This window comes from Rhizoctonia solani, chromosome 5 (genome assembly GCF_016906535.1).
Source record: "Rhizoctonia solani chromosome 5, complete sequence".
NCBI lineage: Eukaryota > Fungi > Basidiomycota > Agaricomycetes > Cantharellales > Ceratobasidiaceae > Rhizoctonia > Rhizoctonia solani.
In genome coordinates, this window is record NC_057374.1 from 777,974 (window position 1) to 797,150 (window position 19,177).

General features: G+C 47.9%; 7 protein-coding genes across 7 annotated transcripts; 5 read left to right on the forward strand and 2 right to left on the reverse strand.

Moving 5' to 3' along the window:
• Window positions 1-32: 32 nt before the first annotated feature.
• On the forward strand, window positions 33-1,101 carry RhiXN_09041 (uncharacterized protein; the record flags this gene model as incomplete). Its single annotated transcript, XM_043328857.1, has 5 exons — window positions 33-194; window positions 251-508; window positions 541-594; window positions 645-789; window positions 833-1,101. The coding sequence occupies 5 exons, from the start codon at window positions 33-35 to the stop codon at window positions 1,099-1,101; spliced, it is 888 nt and encodes a 295-aa protein (XP_043180303.1).
• Window positions 1,102-2,202: 1,101 nt separating this feature from the next.
• On the forward strand, window positions 2,203-2,818 carry RhiXN_09042 (uncharacterized protein; the record flags this gene model as incomplete). Its single annotated transcript, XM_043328858.1, has 3 exons — window positions 2,203-2,407; window positions 2,451-2,549; window positions 2,586-2,818. 3 exons carry the CDS (start codon window positions 2,203-2,205, stop codon window positions 2,816-2,818), a joined length of 537 nt encoding a protein of 178 aa, XP_043180304.1.
• A 600-nt stretch (window positions 2,819-3,418) lies between these two features.
• On the reverse strand, window positions 3,419-5,235 carry RhiXN_09043 (uncharacterized protein; the record flags this gene model as incomplete). Its single annotated transcript, XM_043328859.1, has 8 exons — window positions 3,419-3,651; window positions 3,703-3,761; window positions 3,813-3,903; window positions 3,960-4,036; window positions 4,089-4,551; window positions 4,608-4,688; window positions 4,746-4,990; window positions 5,225-5,235. 8 exons carry the CDS (start codon window positions 5,233-5,235, stop codon window positions 3,419-3,421), a joined length of 1,260 nt encoding a protein of 419 aa, XP_043180305.1.
• A 328-nt stretch (window positions 5,236-5,563) lies between these two features.
• RhiXN_09044 (Golgi complex component 7 (COG7)) lies at window positions 5,564-7,954 on the forward strand (the record flags this gene model as incomplete). Its single annotated transcript, XM_043328860.1, has 5 exons — window positions 5,564-5,590; window positions 5,648-5,832; window positions 5,873-7,067; window positions 7,162-7,673; window positions 7,717-7,954. The coding sequence occupies 5 exons, from the start codon at window positions 5,564-5,566 to the stop codon at window positions 7,952-7,954; spliced, it is 2,157 nt and encodes a 718-aa protein (XP_043180306.1).
• Window positions 7,955-8,435: 481 nt separating this feature from the next.
• RhiXN_09045 (RNA 3'-terminal phosphate cyclase-like protein) lies at window positions 8,436-9,728 on the reverse strand (the record flags this gene model as incomplete). The annotated part of the gene is made up of 9 exons (XM_043328861.1): window positions 8,436-8,442; window positions 8,477-8,639; window positions 8,698-8,822; window positions 8,884-9,008; window positions 9,056-9,127; window positions 9,181-9,278; window positions 9,346-9,353; window positions 9,404-9,440; window positions 9,500-9,728. 9 exons carry the CDS (start codon window positions 9,726-9,728, stop codon window positions 8,436-8,438), a joined length of 864 nt encoding a protein of 287 aa, XP_043180307.1.
• A 1,089-nt stretch (window positions 9,729-10,817) lies between these two features.
• RhiXN_09046 (Fungal specific transcription factor domain) lies at window positions 10,818-11,955 on the forward strand (the record flags this gene model as incomplete). The annotated part of the gene is made up of 5 exons (XM_043328862.1): window positions 10,818-11,000; window positions 11,055-11,561; window positions 11,624-11,746; window positions 11,799-11,831; window positions 11,866-11,955. The coding sequence occupies 5 exons, from the start codon at window positions 10,818-10,820 to the stop codon at window positions 11,953-11,955; spliced, it is 936 nt and encodes a 311-aa protein (XP_043180308.1).
• A 1,367-nt stretch (window positions 11,956-13,322) lies between these two features.
• On the forward strand, window positions 13,323-18,884 carry RhiXN_09047 (Fungal specific transcription factor domain; the record flags this gene model as incomplete). The annotated part of the gene is made up of 10 exons (XM_043328863.1): window positions 13,323-13,469; window positions 13,519-13,905; window positions 13,974-14,228; window positions 14,283-14,798; window positions 17,031-17,102; window positions 17,165-17,564; window positions 17,614-17,892; window positions 17,965-18,449; window positions 18,507-18,629; window positions 18,681-18,884. 10 exons carry the CDS (start codon window positions 13,323-13,325, stop codon window positions 18,882-18,884), a joined length of 2,868 nt encoding a protein of 955 aa, XP_043180309.1.
• Between the last annotated feature and the right edge of the window lie 293 nt (window positions 18,885-19,177).

Below are 19,177 nucleotides of genomic sequence, written 5' to 3' on the forward strand. Positions count from 1 at the left end.
TTTCACCGATCCAAACTTAAACTCACTTGAAAATGTCATTCACAACGGTCACGTTGCCATTTGTCGCTCTCCAAGCCTTTTATGCACACCAGGCTACCGCCCTTCCGACCAATTCTACAACCCCAGTTTGGATTCAACCACGCGGATCTTCAAAAGGCGGTCCCAATGGGCGTCCTATAGTAGTTATCATAGCAGTAAGAGCACACACATACAGGGATCGTGTTAGAAGCTTATTAAATCGACTATCTAGGTAATAGCGCTAGTGCTTGCTATTTTCTCATTCGCGATGATCAGAGGCTATCTTAAACGACAACGAAAGAAATGGGGATCTACAGAGCAGTTACAAGCAAACACTGAAAACTCCCAAAGCTCTCCTGGCTACAGGCCGCGAACTACAGCCAGCTACTCTCCTGTAAGCGGACAGACCGAAGTCCCGCAAACTGAGACTCGAGAAGTTGGAGGGGAGTCCAGTGGTACTCCACTTGTTTCTGCGACACGCCGCTTAGGTGTAAATCGTTGGCCGAGCCAAAACTCCTCTAGAAGTCTTCCATCCTACAGAGAGCGACTCCCAGACGGCGAAATGGTGCTCGTAGGGTACGTATATCTGAGCTTGCGTGAAGGCTTGTACTAAAGAAAATTATTAGCGCACAGAACGCCCCGCTATGTCTGAAATCTACGGACACCGCCGCAGCGCGAGCGATGATGATACCGAGAGCACGCCCCTGACCAACAATTATGTCGAGTATACAGACACGAGCCCAGGTGGAACTCCCGAGGTAACACGGGCCGGTTCTACATCCAACAACCAAACAAGCTACATTGAAAATTGCAGGGTCAAACGGCCATCTAGAGTCTGTTGAAGGTTCGAATGCGTCTTTTGTCAGTGCCGAGGAGCCCGAATCTGTCGATGCACGAGTACCAACGCCCAGTTTAAGCAGAAACACAGCCAATGACGCTTCCCCCGCTTATCGAGACTCACCTGTTTATGATGAAGCGTGCACTTCATCCCCTGCTCCTGCAGCCAATTCGACTGCAATTGTACCACCACTCGAGAGAATCGGTAGCCATAGTGCCTTTATCCTGATGTATGAATCCAGTTGAGATGTTAGTAAATTACTCCGAAAGAAAATATGCATGTATGCGGTTGAACATGGCCATTTCTCTGGCTGTTGACACAGATCTTCTTACGCAAAAAGTTTAGTCATCATGCAGTTTACTCGGATAAATAAGTGTAATTCCAATCCTCAAATGGCATAAACGCCAGCTGACTAAGGCATACGGAGTTTGGCGAGCTTAAGAAGAGCCATGGGTGCTCCCGAGCGCTCGCGAACCCTGCCGGCTTTGGTAGAGGCTACACTTGCATGATATAGCCTCTAAGGGTGATTAATCGGTATAATCTCGCTTCAGTATCACGCTAGCAAGGCCGAGTGAAATCTTCAGTTAGATGAGCACTTGGCTTAGCATCTTGGGCTTTTGGGCTCACGAGCTCCGGTGCAGTTTGCAGAACGAGCCCTTTGATCGTCATCGCACGCTTCTTCGTACATTCTAACAAATGGAGCTTGGGTGAGATAAATGCTTAGTATGGATAGCTGGCCTATAGTCTGACCCCACTGTATACAGGAGGAACGCTGTAACCTTACCGGACTATCGCCTTTCCCATATTCTTGGCTCGTTCATCTGCAGTGCGATGCAGAGCCCAGGTATATCCTCAATGACTCATGTACTTACCTTGGCCCTATATAAGGTGAACCGGAGACCCGAGGTGGCATTTTTCTACTCCAATTGCAAGGTCTGAATCATTGATACTTCAATTGCGAACCTTTGTCATTTCCAACATTCTACTAATTCTGATTGGTATCGAAATACACGCATATTTCTGGCCATCCTAACAATGCTACTGAAGTTGTTGATACTGATATGTTCAACCCGCCTCTTTTACCCATCTCGAGCCACCGCACTCCCAACTAATTCCATCTTACATCTCGAGCTTATAGCAATTATAGCTCCTCGGGTACGAGCGGAGCTGAGACGACGATCATAATATGGCCGTACCGGTAGGTAAAGATACACACAACACATTGAAATATATAACTTTTGCTCAGGTCGCATCTGCTTATTGTCTACTTTTAGCTCTTGATATGCCTGAGACGTAGCAAACAACATAAAGGACTGATCAATGCACAGCTACCTGAAAGAGCGCCCATGGCGTCCCAGAGAGCTACGCTCAACTACACGGGCATTGTGGAACGAACTGATAACTCTCGGGTCGAGACCTGGGGGCCCGACGCTGGAGCCAATGGTTCTTCAGCCCTCCGTCCACCAGTAAACCGGGGGCAAAGCCAAGGTTCCACAAAGAGTCTCCCCGCCTATGAGAGGAAGTACAGAATGGCGAGGTTGTACTCGTGGAGTATGTCGTCATCCATTTTATTCCTGCTTTGATTCTAATCGAGGGACCAGGCGAGCCGCGCGCGATAGCATGGCTGAAAATCACGAGTCAGACCGGCCTGACTGTGAAGCACCGGAAACTTCCAATAGCATAGCTGCGATTAGTGAAAACCCAGCCCAGATTCTAGAAGTCTGACCAGGAAATTCCGGGTCTACTGCGACCACCGCCACCTCTGCCAATAATGCGGATACCGACTGTTCTGATTCAGCGGCACCTGTGGTTGTTCCAGTTCATGATGCTGCAAATAGTGATTCACTTTACGGGGATGCATATGTGCCCAGTTACGATGGTATAGTTGGGTCCACAATCCAAGCATGCGATATCACCGAAGCAGAGATCACGACCATGGGGACCAGAAAAGCAAGGAACTAGAGCGCACACAAGTGTTAACCTAACAATATTGGATTCACCAATTTATCTGATTTATTTTAGTAACATGTATTCTCTGCATTATCTCGTGTATTAATTACGGCCCTGTCCTTTGTTTCTGCGCTACTCTAGCTTCACAGTTTTATAAACCGTCGTCTTCTTTAACAAATTTAGGCTTTTGCTTCAACCCAACCCTGTGTACTTCACACTTCAAAACAATGTGTGTCCCTGAGAGCAATGGATGCGCATATACTCACTTATACAGTCACAAATGAAATGAGCAGCTGGTATAATAGAGAGCTTGTGCAGCCGTTCTAAAGCCAAAATTTGGCCACGCTGGAACCGTCAATTTTTATCTTCAGCTTCAGCCACGCAACTCCAACTGCTCTTCACAGTTCTCACAACGCCTCGCTGAAAGAAAACTCGGAGTTTGGATTGGGCGTCACCGCCATAGTGTGATAGGATTTAGCGTTTAGAACGGCTGCGCAAACTCTCTAATATCTCAGAGGCACATATTAGTTCTATTATATTTCACACGCACGCATACACATCAAACCACTCTCAGCTACCTTACACAAAGTGCTTCTCAGGCACTCCCACACTTTACTTCTTCTCTTTCGAGGTTTCCCCGTCGTCGTCCCGCTCAATCTCCGCTTTTTCATCCAGCGCTTTTAGCCTTTTCGCTCGTTCAACCGGAGTGAGTTCTTGGGATTCTTGGTTATTCACGTGCGATGCATTGTTTGAAGCCAATCCGTTGGTGTGATTTTCTTGCTCCCGCGAGGATCGCACTTCAAAGTTACCTTCAGGACTACCGTCCCACTTGATGTTGTAATCGTCTAGCGGAAGTGTTAATAGAGGAGTAAAGGTCTATTAAGAGTATAGCTTACCGGCTATCTTATGGATCTCTCGCTTAAGCTGCTTTTCTTCCGTAACGAGATCTGCCCACCTGAAATACCAATTTTAATTACGGACAGGAAATAATAGCAGGATCCCATACAAATCCAAGTCGAGCCCCTTGGACTCGTATAGTCTTGCACGTCGGGTTGATACGGACTGCTTGAGCAAAGAGGAATACGATACCTCTCGACCTGGTATTGTTAGGTGAATTCTATATATGATTATATGCGCGGTCGGGATAACGCACCTTGATACAGGAACCATAAATATCCACAAATAATCCATGTTAGGCCGGAAAGATATGTCACTGGTTCCATAATGTCCCTACCATGGGTACATCGTCAGTAATGAACATACTTGTAAAACAGTGGCTTACCACCCAAGATCCCAAAACGTTAGCCTGGCAACTCCACCAAAGTACACCAATAACATCGCAAAGCCACCCAACGCCAGCCTCCGTGCACTTCGATGAGCAATATGATCGCATTCCCGTTTGACCTCTTCCATTTTGGACAACTCGTTAGACACATGCTCCAGTCTCTGTCGCAAGAACCGAGTACGGCTGCGGAAGGAGGGCACCAAGACATGAATCTTGACTTGGTCTTCCGGTTTAGTTTTATTGGGGGCAATTGTGATTGCGAACTCTCGATTCTGGGCTGCTTCCTTTACAAAGTCGCCGATGTCCGTAGAATCTGACCATTGCGTTTCTCGAGTTGTTGGTTTGTGCGGGATTGACTGGAAGGTTATACTTGTCGCGGAAGGTGTGTCGGGTGGAAGGGAAGTGAGAATTAAGCGGGACACGTGAGATAATGGCTGAGAGGGATGAAGCAAAAATACAGCTGAGAGAGATGCAAGGTCATTATATATTTGTATAAGCACGGAGTAAAGCACATACTAAGCGGAGGCTTTTTGGCTGTTCCTGTTGGTACTGGAATGATGAGCTTGAAGAGATGGGAAGATGTTGGTGAAAGACGTCCTAATGAACAAGCATGTCAGCCCACGAATGATTTTTTCTATTATGTATTGAACTTACCTTTCCCGTCTGGAATATCCTCCACTTCCTCACCCGTGCCCTCGTCCCCGCCCTTGCGAGCATTTCCTACCCCTTCCTGCCATTTCTCGTTCCTCTCTGCCTCAGCAATAAATCTTGAGTGACCAGCATATAAATTCTCTTGGGCAGCTTCCTGCTTAACAGTCTTTTCCTGCTGCAAGAGCCGATAAGAAACACAAAAATAACGAGACTGAACAGAAACAGCGACTGGCACGCAAGGGCGGAAGCTATTGGTCGAGAGTATAATCGAGTAGAATTACTAGCTAGTAGACGAGTGCATGCCCTAGCCCACATATCCAGGAGAGATGGGTCGTGTGCCACCTCCTGCCAAGGGTTGTTTACCTGTGCGATTTATCATATATGATGAAGAGTTGAACGAGGACTGACGTCAGGACAATCCGGAATTTCAGATTTGGTTCGGATAGTAATCGCCCAGCGCTTAATCGAGATGAGAGGCGTACCCTGACCACATATAAGACTGACAATCTTGGCTATTATTTCTGGGGATTGGGTTGTGCCCAATAAAACTCGCAGAATATATTGATTGCTGAAATGACATCAGAAACTGAACTCAGCGTTGACTCTCTAAATCTAGACAGTGCCCTGTCTCGACATGGTGACAACGTAGTGGACTGGGTAAACGAGCTCCTCGACCCGTTACTTCCTGAGCAGCCCTCTTCCAGTACATCCGATCTCGGAAATCTGGACAAGACTATTGTCAGCCTGATGCTAGATTCGATGTTATTGCACAAGAGACGGCTAGTCGACTGGACACGACTATTGCAGATGTTACTCGCACAATGCCTCGACTAAATTTCGATGTTCAGGTGAGAGGCGATACCCTGAGTTATATCTGGGAATGATTGCTTTTGGCTTGTATGTAGGTCATGAGAGAAGCTGCTCTCTCTCTTCAATCAGCATTACACACCCTCCAGTCCAACTCTGCGACCAATACCCTCTTACCGCAGTCAAACAACGAAACAACCTCTGCCCTCGATCGACTCCACACTCTATCCCAAACACACTCAAACATGACAGCCGCGTACGAGTTGCTCAAAAAGGCCGAAGCGTGGTCCACACTTGAATCAGATCGCGCGATTACTCGCCAGTTCTGAATTCGACGCTGCTGCAGACCGGTTGGCCGCATCAACCACGTCGCTTCAGGTCTTTGAGGGTACATCGGAATACGAAAATGCCAAGGCTCTCATGGTCAGCTTACAGAACCAGCTTGAGGCAGGGTTGAGCACTGCGGTTGTGAATGCCGTCAACAGGATGGACTTTGAGACGTGTAAGCGGTACTACCTCATCTTTGGTCGTATCCAGCGAGAATCCGAGTTCAAGTACTACTATAACGGAATCCGACGCGCGTCTCTGATCAAGCTCTGGTCAAGTCATGGCGAAGACACGGCAACGGAATTATCCTTCTCAGACTTTTTCTCCAAGTTCTTCTCAGAGTTTCTCGCCCTCGTTCATGCGGAGCGACAAAACATGCTCAAGGTGTACCCAGACGCACAAGACTGTCTTGGAGAGTTCATTCTGACAACTGTAGAGGCGCTCTCCCCTTCCATCTCCCAACGCCTTGAAACGCAGCGCGAGCCCGACGGATTGGTGGCGTTGATCTCCGCTCTGGGCACAGTCCAAGAGTTCGTTTCTTCAGCAAGCAAGACTCTCGAAGCCATGCTCCTATTCTCCCCCGGGTTGAGCACAGTCGGCGGAACAACTCCCGCCGCAACTAAATCCAATTCCCTTCTCCGCAAACCCTCTCATTCGCGACGCACATCCAAACGGTTTTCCATCTCTCAGCGCGATAGTGCTCCCAAACTTTCCAGATCGGGCACCGGCGAATCGCTCGAAACAGAGTCTATACCCGCATGGGAGGTGTCCCTTCTCGAGCCCTTCCTCGAGCACCAGTCCGACTATGGGCAACTCGAACTCAAGTACCTGCACCACGTTCTTCTTGAAAAATCTCAAAAGAGACAGACGACGGATGGCGCAAAGCGATTCCACGACATGACGACCGACGCGTTTGGACTGGCCGAAGACGCGATCCCTAGGTGTTTGGCATTTACCCATACGTACGGGATAAAAGATCTACTAGGAGCCGTCGATGAATTTTGCAAAGACGTCGTGGAGGGGTGTCGGACCAGCTGTATTCCCTCATCCAGCTCAACTTCAAGTGCGAACTCGATGGCGAATGCCGCTAACACTGCTACCACTACTACTGCATCGGTTCCGGACGAAGACCTGACTATACCGCCGAAGACTGGTCCGCTTTCCAACTCGCGCTCAGGCTACTCGAAGGCTGTCGCGCCGCACGGGACAGGCTCGACACGCTCGAATCACGAATCAAGACGCGGGTCGTCCAGGCATACAGGCTAACATCACTCGGCATTCCCAGAGCCCAACAACACCTCCTGGCGCACTCGCCGCTCAACACTACCGAGAACCAAAATATCCTTATTCAATGGGACGCGGGGAATTGAACACCCCGCTGCTGATCCGAGCACGAAAAGCCCAGTTGGAGTTTACGCAGGCGTGTCAAACCTTGGTCCGGGACACGATTCTTTCCCCGCTTAGGATTCGTCTCTCGGGATACGCGCTGCTGGGCGAGTGGACAGAGGTAGACCATACCCAACCTGGGACACTCAAATTGCCGAAATTCAGCACTTCAGCTACATCGACGATCCAGAGCGTCGCAGAAGGTCTACTCAACCTTCCCCGTCTGTTCGAAGTGTATGCGGACGACAATGCACTTGCGTTTTCGCTATCTACTCTCCCGTTTGTTGGTAGTGGTGGTGGTCGTGATGTTGGTGACCGTATTGGTGGTGGTGCAGAACAGAACCAGACCACGGGAATTCAAGAAGAGAGCCAGAATGCGGAAGAGCACAATGCGGAAATCGTTACGAGCACGTGGTTGTCTCTCTCACACTTAGCCTATGCGCGCACCTCACAGACCAGATTTTACCGGAGATTACTGCCTTGACTCCCCTGGGAGCGAGACAACTCGGGTCGGATCTGGAGTACTTGTCGAACGTGGTCAGACGTTGGGCGTGGAGCCTGAAGTGTTGGAGCAATGGAGGGCTGTAGTTGAATTGCCTGACGAAGAAGGCATTGCGAGGGTTAAAGAGGGTAAAGAGGTAGATGGTGTGTTTGGAAAAGTGGCGAGTTTGAGGGGATGGGTCGGAGAGTAGAGAAGGCATAGTCATACATCTACCATTAGAGTATTGGAGTACTGATGACCTTGATATAAATGAAAGGATCAGTGAATTTTGTAAAAACGTGAAAGTTCAAATGTACGTTTGTACGAATCAGACTTGGGCGACCTGTTTGGCCCGTCTCATATTGCTGCCCGCAGGCCAAGTGTCCACTCGGTAGTAATAACTGAAGTGACTCAAATGTGCTCGAAATACATACGAGAGCGATTAGACGAATAAAACACGGAATTTACGAAATAGCCTTGTTCGAATTGATATAGCCTGTCCCGAAGCATGAGAGCATGAGCTCAGAATCTGAGTCAGGAGCTGGGACATTTTAAACGACGTCCCGAAAAATTGTTTGACGTCTCGCAAGAACTGCACCCTTTACTTTTATCAGTCCTGTGTGCCTTTGGGAGCAGAAAGAAAAAAGAAGAGACGCACGATTTTACAGTCAGCTCTCCCATTCGACACCTCCCTACATCCTCGCTCCCGAGAACCATCAGCAACAAGACCAACCACTGGTGGTGCCGATCTACACATCCTCCTCGTCGGATTTCAGAAAGAAGTGATCTGGATGCCGCGTGTCCGATATCATTCGGTAATGCCCCAGCCCCGCCTATAACCTCAGAGCAGTGGAGTGCGCCAGTTGTGGACGTTGCGAGCAAGGACATTCCAAAGCCTGGCGATCTAACCATTGGACAAATTAGTAATGAATAAAGTAGCAAGGTGGTACTTACTTCCACTATCGTCCTTTCTGTACACATCCGCAACGAGATATATGTCATTTATATACCGGTTGAGAACTTCTCTGCATGAATCGATCATTCGTGGGCATTTATCCGAGCTCACCCGAACTGCATGTCTGCTCCCCAGCCGTAAAATCAATCAGCAATGCGTAAAGAAGGATGAAAAGGTGAACGCACGCTATCCCTCGAATTCTGATTATTTTTCCGGGATCAACAAAGTTGAGCGTCTTGAGTTGCTTGACTACTGGGCAAATGAATTCGATTTCTCCCCCACCAAGTGGAGCTGCACCTCGCTTCTTAATCTGCACTGTGTGAGAATGAGAGGAGGAAAATGGAAGATAAAACAAACCTTGAGCTCTACACCATCCGAGATGCCGAAGAGAGTGAGGTGCGGAAGAGTGACTGTGCGTATTATATCCGCCTAGACACGGTTAGTGATATTACCTGGAGGAATTCGTCCAGTATAAGACGTACAGATAAATCCTTCTCATCCGATGTTATGCCCTTGAGCGTCAAGCTCAGAGGCTTTTTGGAGAACGGTCCGATCGCAACTAGCGGTTCGAGAAAGTAACCTATTGACCTCGAAGTGGGCATTCATGTGTTACAGGTCCACCAAATTATCCCTGGTTTGACAAGTACCGAGGTACCTATCGGACCAGTTAGCATTAGATTCACAAGTGGGTTGTTTAATATTCACCTGTATACGATATCTCTATGATACTCCCGTTGGTAACCTTTTCAACAAGTCTCAAGAAGCTTGCCTCAAAGTCTGCTCCTTGTCAATCCCGCTTACTCAATCCGCTGTTTGCTCCAGATAACTCACCTCGCAGCCCAGGATTTTGATCGTCTGGTCGAATACCATCGATTCGTACGGCTTTTCCACTTAGTATGGATAGCGTAATCCGTTGTCGGAAGTAGTTATGTCCTGTGAAGCGGACGAGGTTTGGCGTGGTCGTTGAAGGCATCAGGTCAAATTTGACACAGCCACCGTCTGGGGTAATTGGCTGATTTGGTATGGTCATGCTCGCAGCCCTCTTTCGTGTACCTTATGACTATGTTGTATCGCACCACACTACCGAGTCGAATTTTACCACGCGTTGAAGAGTACAATATCTCCTAAGCTCTTACCGAACACTGGACTGAGACTGGATTTCTTGCTTTGAGAAGTATCATATCTTGCTTCGAGAACTCTGGATCATGTATCGCCTCTCCATGAATAGCAGGTTGGCCGTTATTTATTCTGAGTGACGGAATGATTTACCGAAGTATATATAGCATGGACACTGAAATAATTCCACCCGACAAACGGCTCTAATCTTCTTCACATGCCTCATACTGCTTTGAAACCCGGGCCATCTCCAGCCAGCTGTCGCACATGTCGAAAGAGGTATGACGGCGCACATGATACACGGTCGCCACTGTTTAGGCTTGGATCTCCAGACGCAAAAAGTGTGACAAGTCCAAGCCACATTGCGATAGATGCCTTAAGGGGGGCTATGAATGTTTGGGCTACGAGAATGGGAAACCGCATTCAAGAATAAATCAAAACTCCTTCAATGCAAACAAAGAAATCTCCGAGGTAACCTTCCGGTATCATGATTATAGCTCGCACCGTTATTCTCACACTCTTGTATGAACTTTACTTAGACACTGGACCCATCTTTGAATGCCTGCTACGTCGGCAGACCTTCCATTTTAGGAGCTGCATTACGGTATAGAATAAACAGTCCCAATTTGACCACCAACACCGGTCTTGCCAACGATTTATCAGAAGAATTTGATCGTTTGTGGCCACAGGATCAGAGTCAATCAATTTGCATGAGACGACCCTTCAATATAGCTTCTAGAGGGAGAGCCACTCGACACGATACAACCACGAGGGTTCGAACTGTGTGTCAATCCATTCCCCGCTCGATAGGAACAACGCAGATCACCAGGAAAGTTCATTTAGCTCGTTTTGCCAGAGAGTGTGAGTGGCGAGTTCATTGGTCCTGCACCCTAGTCCACAATTAGATCACTTAGACGTCTTCCGATCTCTTGGCGTCTGGCTTTTGATTCCCTCTCCCGCCATCGGCGACTACGTGGTGAGCCAGATGAGGGGAGATAGGACCATGCGGGCTATGCATTTGGGTTCATCAGTTATCCAGGCACTCAATCAGGATGCCTGGGCCCAATACCATGGTCCCAAAAGATACTTTAATTGGATTAATCAGTTTGAACAGCGTCTCGCTACCGACTTTGCGGATGGTCCGTCGCTCACCGATGTCAGAGATAATCTCACAGCCCATCTTGAGGTACGCCGTCTGTCCAATTGAAAATTAAACAGAGTGAATAGCATCATTATCCAGCTGGTGATGCTGAAGCTGGCCGTAGTCGATAGCACTTCAGCATACATCTTACTTCGGGATGCTCTGCCCAAGTTTCTCTTGCTCGTATCCACTGAATCCGATTTGCTCATAGAGAGATCCAATGGTAGCCTGACCATATCATTTCCTCGCACACTAAATTCACCCCGGCACGAACTGGTGCGGTTTGTCACTTACGATTCGCTTATGGGTCTTCTACTCGGGGCGCCCCCCTTGGTAGAATACGTGTACGAGGGCGGATGTGGCGTTGATCAGTGCGAGCGCGTACATGGGATTCCGACTGCGTGCTTTCAGATCCTCTCGCAGGTAAATTCGTCGAGAGCAGGTTCTAGCGCCTCTCTAGAAAACTGGAGAGTTTTGGAGCAACGTGTCCTGGAGTGGGGATCACCGCACGTTATATCGGCAGCTCCCGCACCTGAGGCTGCTAACATCGAACAGGCCACAATAAAAGAAATATGGAGGCATTTACTACTAATCTATATATACATGGTGCGCCTTTTGATTATATGTTGCTTTTTTGATACAATCGGTAAGGATATTATTGTTGATAGGGTATGGGTGGAGCTTCATCCCATGACTCACGCGTACAAGCCTCAGTCGACCATATATTCCACCATGCCGAGACACTCGGAACTTCACGCATCGGCATACACATGCTGCCTCACTGCATTGCTGTAGGTCCGGTATATGCGCTTCAGTCTACCTGCTGACATGTGTCTGTGACAGGCTGGTGTTGCAGCTCGACTGGAAACACATCGAGTAGCCATATACAGGAAGCTGATGTCGTTCACAGACGCGCGGCCGTGGTTCTCGTGCGGGCCGCAATTTAGCCGATTTTTGTATCACTTATGGCATGGTGCTGGTGATGGAGGAAGAGCTGTAACATGGGATGACTACATACAGGCAAGACAACAGGTTATTCCAATTTGAGGGGGAGCCCCGGTACGCCTGCGGCCACAAATTTAAATCACATATCCGCTTCTTTGTAGAAATGGACATGCATATAGTCTTGGAAAACGATGGCTGTGCGACTGAATGGGTATCTCGAACTTGTACAAATGGAGGTCTTGGGACAAAACGACCAGAATAGTGATGACCAGTCTATGAACCAGCCAGACGGAGGACATAGAGTATGTATTCCAATGAGAGGACATCAGCATCAGCCACACGAGCGGTAGTCCTTCCAACTCCCTTACAAAACATCAGGAGCGGCGCTGATTGGTACACCAAATACACCCTAGTCAGTCATTGCGCGAGCCCTTTACCTATCTAATTATGTATGACGTATGGATTGTGCCTTTCACCCGCCGATCGGGCGCCCTGGCTGACATCCAACCCGGCCCCTCACGCTCCACTTGAATTCACCACGGTCTGAATGTCCTTGAAAAGTCGTCCTAATCATGCATATGTACTACGTCGTTGATAATATGATAGTACACCAGTCTGAGTGAAAATAAGATGTCTCAACCAATGTAACCCAACACGACAATTTAATTGAAAATGTTGCAAAAAAGCAAACTCAGTAGCATTAATGTTAATGTTAAATCGGGAATTATTGCCGAATTCGTTTGCAAGGCAAAATACTTGCGCCGCAATTGTACTTGGGTACTTATATAGACCGGGGCTATTCCCGATCCGGTGGGGGACATCGTACCTAGACGTCGCTGCGATCGATGGACAGGCATTCATGGGTAAGTAAAGCCCCCCCCCCCAGAATTATACCAGACCACATGCACAAACAATGGTAACCACCCCCATCCATATATCAATCAAAGGAACATTGATTATAAGCCTTTACTTTGATTTAGCATCGCTTTGACCCGTAAAAAATGGAGCGAACACCCGAGATAAGCTCATCAATATGTAAACAACTAGTACGATCGCGTGGTGGCCGTGATTACAACTATAGGTATAGCATTCATAGGGAACCCCAAAATGCGGAAAATTCGGACTTTCAGAGTTCGCTGTGATCAACCTTCGTTATATAGCGAAGAGCGAGCTGGCACACCCAACCCATGCGACCCTAGCCGGACAACCTCTGAGACTATAAAATCCAAGCAAGATGGCCTTCAGGCCGCACAAGGGGCTTAGCTGACTGTACCCCTCACCCGCTCAAAATGTTTCGCATCCTTTCAAAGCCTGGGCCATCCCCAACTAGTTGCCGCACATGCCGGAAAAGGTTGGTCAATACTTTAAGCCTGTGCCTGTATTCATGCTTAGCCTTGGTTTGATAGGAAGAGAAAGTGTGACATGTCCAGGCCGTACTGTGATGGGTGTCTGAAGGGTGGCTACGAATGCCTAGGATACGAAGATAGTCAGTCTCGGATAAAAATGAGCCAGGATTACTCAGGTACATCTACGTCGACGACGACCCCAACGAGGGGAATGGTATCAGAAGTAAGTCTGTAATGCTGGCTTGGCTTCATGACATTCTACAATTTATTAGATCCCTGAGCCATGTTCGACTGAGCAGGTTAAAGAGCACCACCACGCAGTCGACACAGACAGGGACCGTGACATTGGCACTTCCATTCTTGAGGCTGGTCTGCGGTACAGGGAGACTGGTCAACTTCCAACTACGGGCTGTAATCCTACCAAAGACTCGTTAGGGTATTTCAATCGGTTATGGCCTCAAGATCAAAGCCAATCAATCATGCATTCGTTCTCGTCCAGGAGTCAACCCACCTACAGGCAGCGGCCTTTCGATGCTGATTTTGATGCAATATTTGTTCAAAATAGTCTGTTCGAAGAGGTCAAATGTGCATACCAGTCGATTCCTCCATCACTGGATGCGCCGGAAATCAGGGGGGATCACTTTGGGTGTGTCGCGAGAGTATGTAAGTAAAGCCCACCATATCAAACATGCTTACCTACGAGCGTCATCAAACAGACATTTTCCAGACCGTCGGCGTATGGTTTTTGACCCCCGGGCCCGTTCGTGACTTTCCAACAAGCAAGACAATGAGAAGAGCATTAAGTGCTGCCTACTTGGGAGCGATGATCCTACAAAATCTTAATCAGGGTCTCCAGGATACTGATATAACATCCAAAAAATACATTGGCTGGATTGACGAATTTGAAGAGAAGCTTGCTGCCAGTCTCCGTATAAATCCCCCACTAAGTCACATAGGAGATTGTCTTGTAGCCTATATCGAGGTGAATACTTTATTGGACCTAAAGCTTATCAGCGTAAATAACACCCTTTGTCAGCTGTCGCTTCTTAAGCTCGCTATAGCCGACGGTGCTTCAGTGTATGCTACACTTCGATTTGCATTACCCAAGTTTCTCTCGCTCGTAGCTACTGACGCCGGTCTAATGGTCGAGCAACCAAACGGAAACCTAGCTGTTTCATTTTTCCACACACTTAGTTCGACTCGGCAGGAGATCGGACGGTTCGTTCTCTGCGATGTACTCATACCATTCCTATTTGGGCTACCACCCTTAGTAGAGTATGGGTACGACGCTAAATGTATATGCGATCGTTTTGAATGGTTTCATGGGATTCCTATTGTTTTCTTCCAGGTTATATCGCAGGTTAACTCGTGGAGAGCCGGCTCTAGAGCATCCTCAGACGACTGGCAAGATTTAGAGCAACGTATTGTTTCCCAGGAGCAACCAAATGCTATGTCAGAGGCTCCTAGGCCTAGTACCCTCGACGGTGCAAGCGTCGAAAGGGCTACAGTAAAAGAACTATGGAAACACGTAGCCTTGATCTATATATATATGGTATGTTGACTGTTGTTACATCGCTAGCGTGATGATACATTCTAGGAATTACTATTGATAGGGTATGTGTGGGGCTTCGTCTCACGACTCACGCGTACAAGCCTCAGTCGACCATATATTCTACCATGCTGAGACACTCGGCACTTCACGCATCGGCATACACATGCTGCCTCACTGTATTGCTGTAGGTCCGGTATATGCGCTTCAGTCTACCTGCTGACTTGCGTCTGGCGCAGGTTGGTGTGGCAGCTCGACTGGAAAGACATCGGGTAGCCATATACAGGAAGCTGATGTCGTTCACAGACGCGCGGCCGTGGTTCTCGTGCGGACCACAGTTTAGTCAATTTCTGCACCACTTGTGGCATGGTGCTGGTGATGGAGGAAGAGCTGTAACATGGGATGACTATGTACAATCAAGGCAAGCGGTTATTCCAATTTGAAAAGAGGCCTGCTGCAGTTGTTCTATGAACCTTCAGCCTTCAGCTATTATTGTGTTATGGGGCTAATGCAGATATGTAAACATCGTTACAGACTTTACCAGAGTGTAGTCACCAGCTTTACATGTACCAGTATTTTCGAAAGAAGCTTACATACTTCAAATTCGGAGGATTTAGCCTGCTAAATATACGCTAATATGTGGTTGATGTGCTGCGCTCAGATGGATAACTCTATGTAAGATATTAATGCAGATTTAATATTCCTATGGCAATGCATGCATGATAGTCTACTTGTCCGGACCCAGAATGAATATACGTGGATTGAGTCATGAATACGACAATCGGCCCAAAACGTGACTCTCATAGCAATAGGAAAGTTACCCAGCAATGCGAAATTAGAGGCAAATAATCCAGCCTCAGTGATGAACAGCGAGGGCACTTAGGGATAAAAACAAACGAAACGTGCTATGTGGAGATGCAAACAGTGCTAAGCGCTGGAACGGCCACGTGATCTGCACACATGTTACGACAATGTGGATTGTATTTTCCATTGTACACGATTTGGCCCATTCGAGGTCCTTCAATAGTCAAGACTTCACACTTATTGGGGCTACATGAGCTCATTTGCTCAAACTACTCACAATGGAACCATTAGTCACAATCCTAGGCTTGATTGAGCGATTGAATATCCTCTACTATAGATAGCCTCCGGTCCTCCCGCTCGAATCCATCAATATTTACTTCAGCTTGACCCATATGTGTCAGATTCGTTGCTCTCTTGAGTTTTATATCTACCTGTTTGCCGCCTTGCACTGTGAACCCAGAAGGTGTGGATAATCCGCGCCTTGGGGAAACACAGTGCAATTGTGTGATTACCTACTCATTATTTATAGGGGTTGTGTCTGTTACCCTCTCGGCCGTGTTCTTCTCCGAGCGCTGTGCCTCATTTGAATGTAATCTATAATTCATTTCGATACAACGATATGCTCACGCCCCCTCATGTCTGTACTGTTGATAAACAGTTCTTCCGAGTGTGGGGTTTCCTTGTTAGAAAACGCCACTTCTTTCCGATGTTCTTGAGCCCCCAGAATAAAATCGGTTCTTTCCTACTGCGAAGGGCCATGAGGAGGCAAAACGAAGGTACAGGGTAGGAGGTAATGTTAAATTGAGAATAGCCGCGTGACCTATCTACAGTCTCAAGAGCACTTGTGCTCCGTCATGCGGATGCTATCTTCGAGTCCTGCAATCGCGCTGTTTTATTTCCGTACCTCCCCATATTTTCTCGGTACTTCAACTCAGTTCTGTGAACGGCTTGCCTTGGTTTGCATATAGCTCTGTAAACACCGAATTCCAAAACCACGTGGTTCAATGAACAGTTTGTGCCCGATTTGACCGGTAGCTCAGATTGGACGTTGGTCTCGACCCCACCCATATGCTGTGTTTTGTTTCACTGGCCCTCCCTCAACCAACACGCTTATTTCACGTGGTATAATCAGTTAGCATCTTTTGGCACTATAAGACGTCACCCCAACTCAGTTGACAGTCAAGTTGCGCAACAGTTTAGTCCACCTCGTTTACCTGACCAGCTGTATGGTGCCGTGTTGTTACAATGCCTGGTCCACCTCCAACCAGTTGCCTCACATGTCGCAAAAGGTTGGTGAGCGCGTATGCTCGCGCCTATCTTGCTTGATCTTTATTTCTTAGACGGAAAAAGTGTGACATGACCAGACCGTGCTGTAACAGATGTCTAAAGAGCGGATACGTATGTCTGGGTTATGCGAATAGCCAATCACAGACTAGGATACAACAGGACCACCCTGACACGCTCATTTCCGCAGCCATATCAGAAGACAAAGCGGCACCCGAGGTGAGTTTGTAACGTTGCAATTCTAGTTTGCACTCAACTTCGGACTTCCGCCACTCTTGTAGATACTAGATCATCTGTCAACCGTACTGCCTGAGCATTCACAACATCCAGCTGCCACGAGGAGAGACCATGCCCTGAAGCACTCTGTTCTCGGAGCTGCTCTGCATTACAGAACCACCGCCCACAAACCCGGTTCAACTATGGATAGCGACCTGGCCAAACTCTCTGTACGAGCCTTCGATCGGTTGTGGCCGCAGGATCAGAGCCAATCAGTTGCATGTTCAACCTTATCGACGCGCCAGTCTGTTTTTGATGCACCCTGTTTCAATGTAGCTTCCAGGGCGAGAACCGCAGGGAATGATGCGATAGAAGATATTAAAACTGTGTATCAGTCAATACCCAGGTCAATAGATATGATGCAGACTGTGAGGGAAGATCACTTTGGGCGAGTTGCTAGCGAGTGTGAGTCAAGCCCGCGCTCGTACGGCTGTCTACGTTTACAATGGCGCAGATGCTTTCCAGATTCTTGGCCTTTGGTTCTTGACACCGTTGCCTACAATTCATGATTCGATGGCGAGCCAAATAAGAGGAAGTATAACTGTGCGAGCCATGTATTTGGGTGTAACAGTTTTTCAGGCGCTTCAACAGGGCCCCCAGGCTAGTGACGCAGCAATCAACAGATATATCAGCTGTATCAATGACTTCGAGGGGGAAATTGCCATCAATGTCCGTAGAAATCCGTCGTCGAGCGACATGTTAGACCGCTTCAGGGCCCATCTTGAGGTAAATGGTTCGTTTAATTGAGTATCTGGTAAAACAAATAACGCAGTTTATCAGTTAGTATTTCTAAAATATTCCCTAGTAGATGGCGTGTCGGCATACACTCTACTTCGCACCGCGCTGCCTATGTTTCTGTCATTCATATCAACTGAATCCGACTTGTTGATCGACCAGCCCAACGGCAGCTTGGCGGTATCGTTTGCTAATACGCTTCGTTCTCCTCGGCACGAGCTTGCAAGATTTGTTGGCAACGACGTTATTCTACCATTTTTACTTGGTGCGCCACCCCTGGCAGAGTATGCCTACGAGAGGTCATGTGATCATGACCAGTTTGAGTGGGTGCATGGAATTCCCATCTCACTCTTTCAGACCGTCTCTCAGGTCAACTCGTGGAGAGCTGGGTCAAAAGTCTTCCTGGAAGACTGGCAAACGCTAGAGCAGCGTACTCTGGCATGGCGATCGCCTTACGATACGTCAGATGTGCCTTTCGTTCCTGAGAGCGCCACTTCGGAGATGGCTGCTGTACGAGAAGGCTGGAGATATGTAGTGCTGATATACATCTATATGGTGCGCCGTTTTCACTTTCTCTTATCTTGTCCAGAATGAACACTGGACGACCAATAGGGTGTATGCGGGGTGTCATCACATGATTCACGGGTCCAAGCATCTGTTGATCGAATATTTCAGCTTTCGGGAACAGTGCGTAGCTCACACATTGGTATGCATATGCTACCACATTACTTTGTTGTAAGTTCAGTGCACAATCCTCAAACCGCTTGTTAAGTTGCTAGTATAAAGGCTGGGGTGGCGGCGCGGCTGGAAAGACACCGGGTTGCTGTGTACGAGAAGCTTCTTTCGTTCACAGGTTCGCGACCTTGGCTGTTTGGAGGGCCACAACTTGGTCTATTCCTGTACCGTTTATGGCGTGGCGTGGGTACAGGAGGAGGAGCCGTTACGTGGGATGACTATGTACGGTCGAGGCAAGCAGTTGCTCCGATCTGAGGGGCCTTGTCGTCTTTCATCCGAAGCAGTACAATGTATTAGTGCATAATTATTTAGCAACATCATAAAATACTTGATCATGGTTATCTGACCCTACCTAAAACAAAAAATGAGTGCAAAGTGTATACGGATTATATCCGCGTAGGAGCGAGCAAATAGCAAGGCGAGCAAGGATTGATGGACCGACCTGGAACTAAAGACCCTTGGACTGGTGGAGCCGACCTACCGATTACTACTCATGCGTTGATTCCTCGGCATGCATTATCACTCGTCCAAATTATTATGCTGTCCCT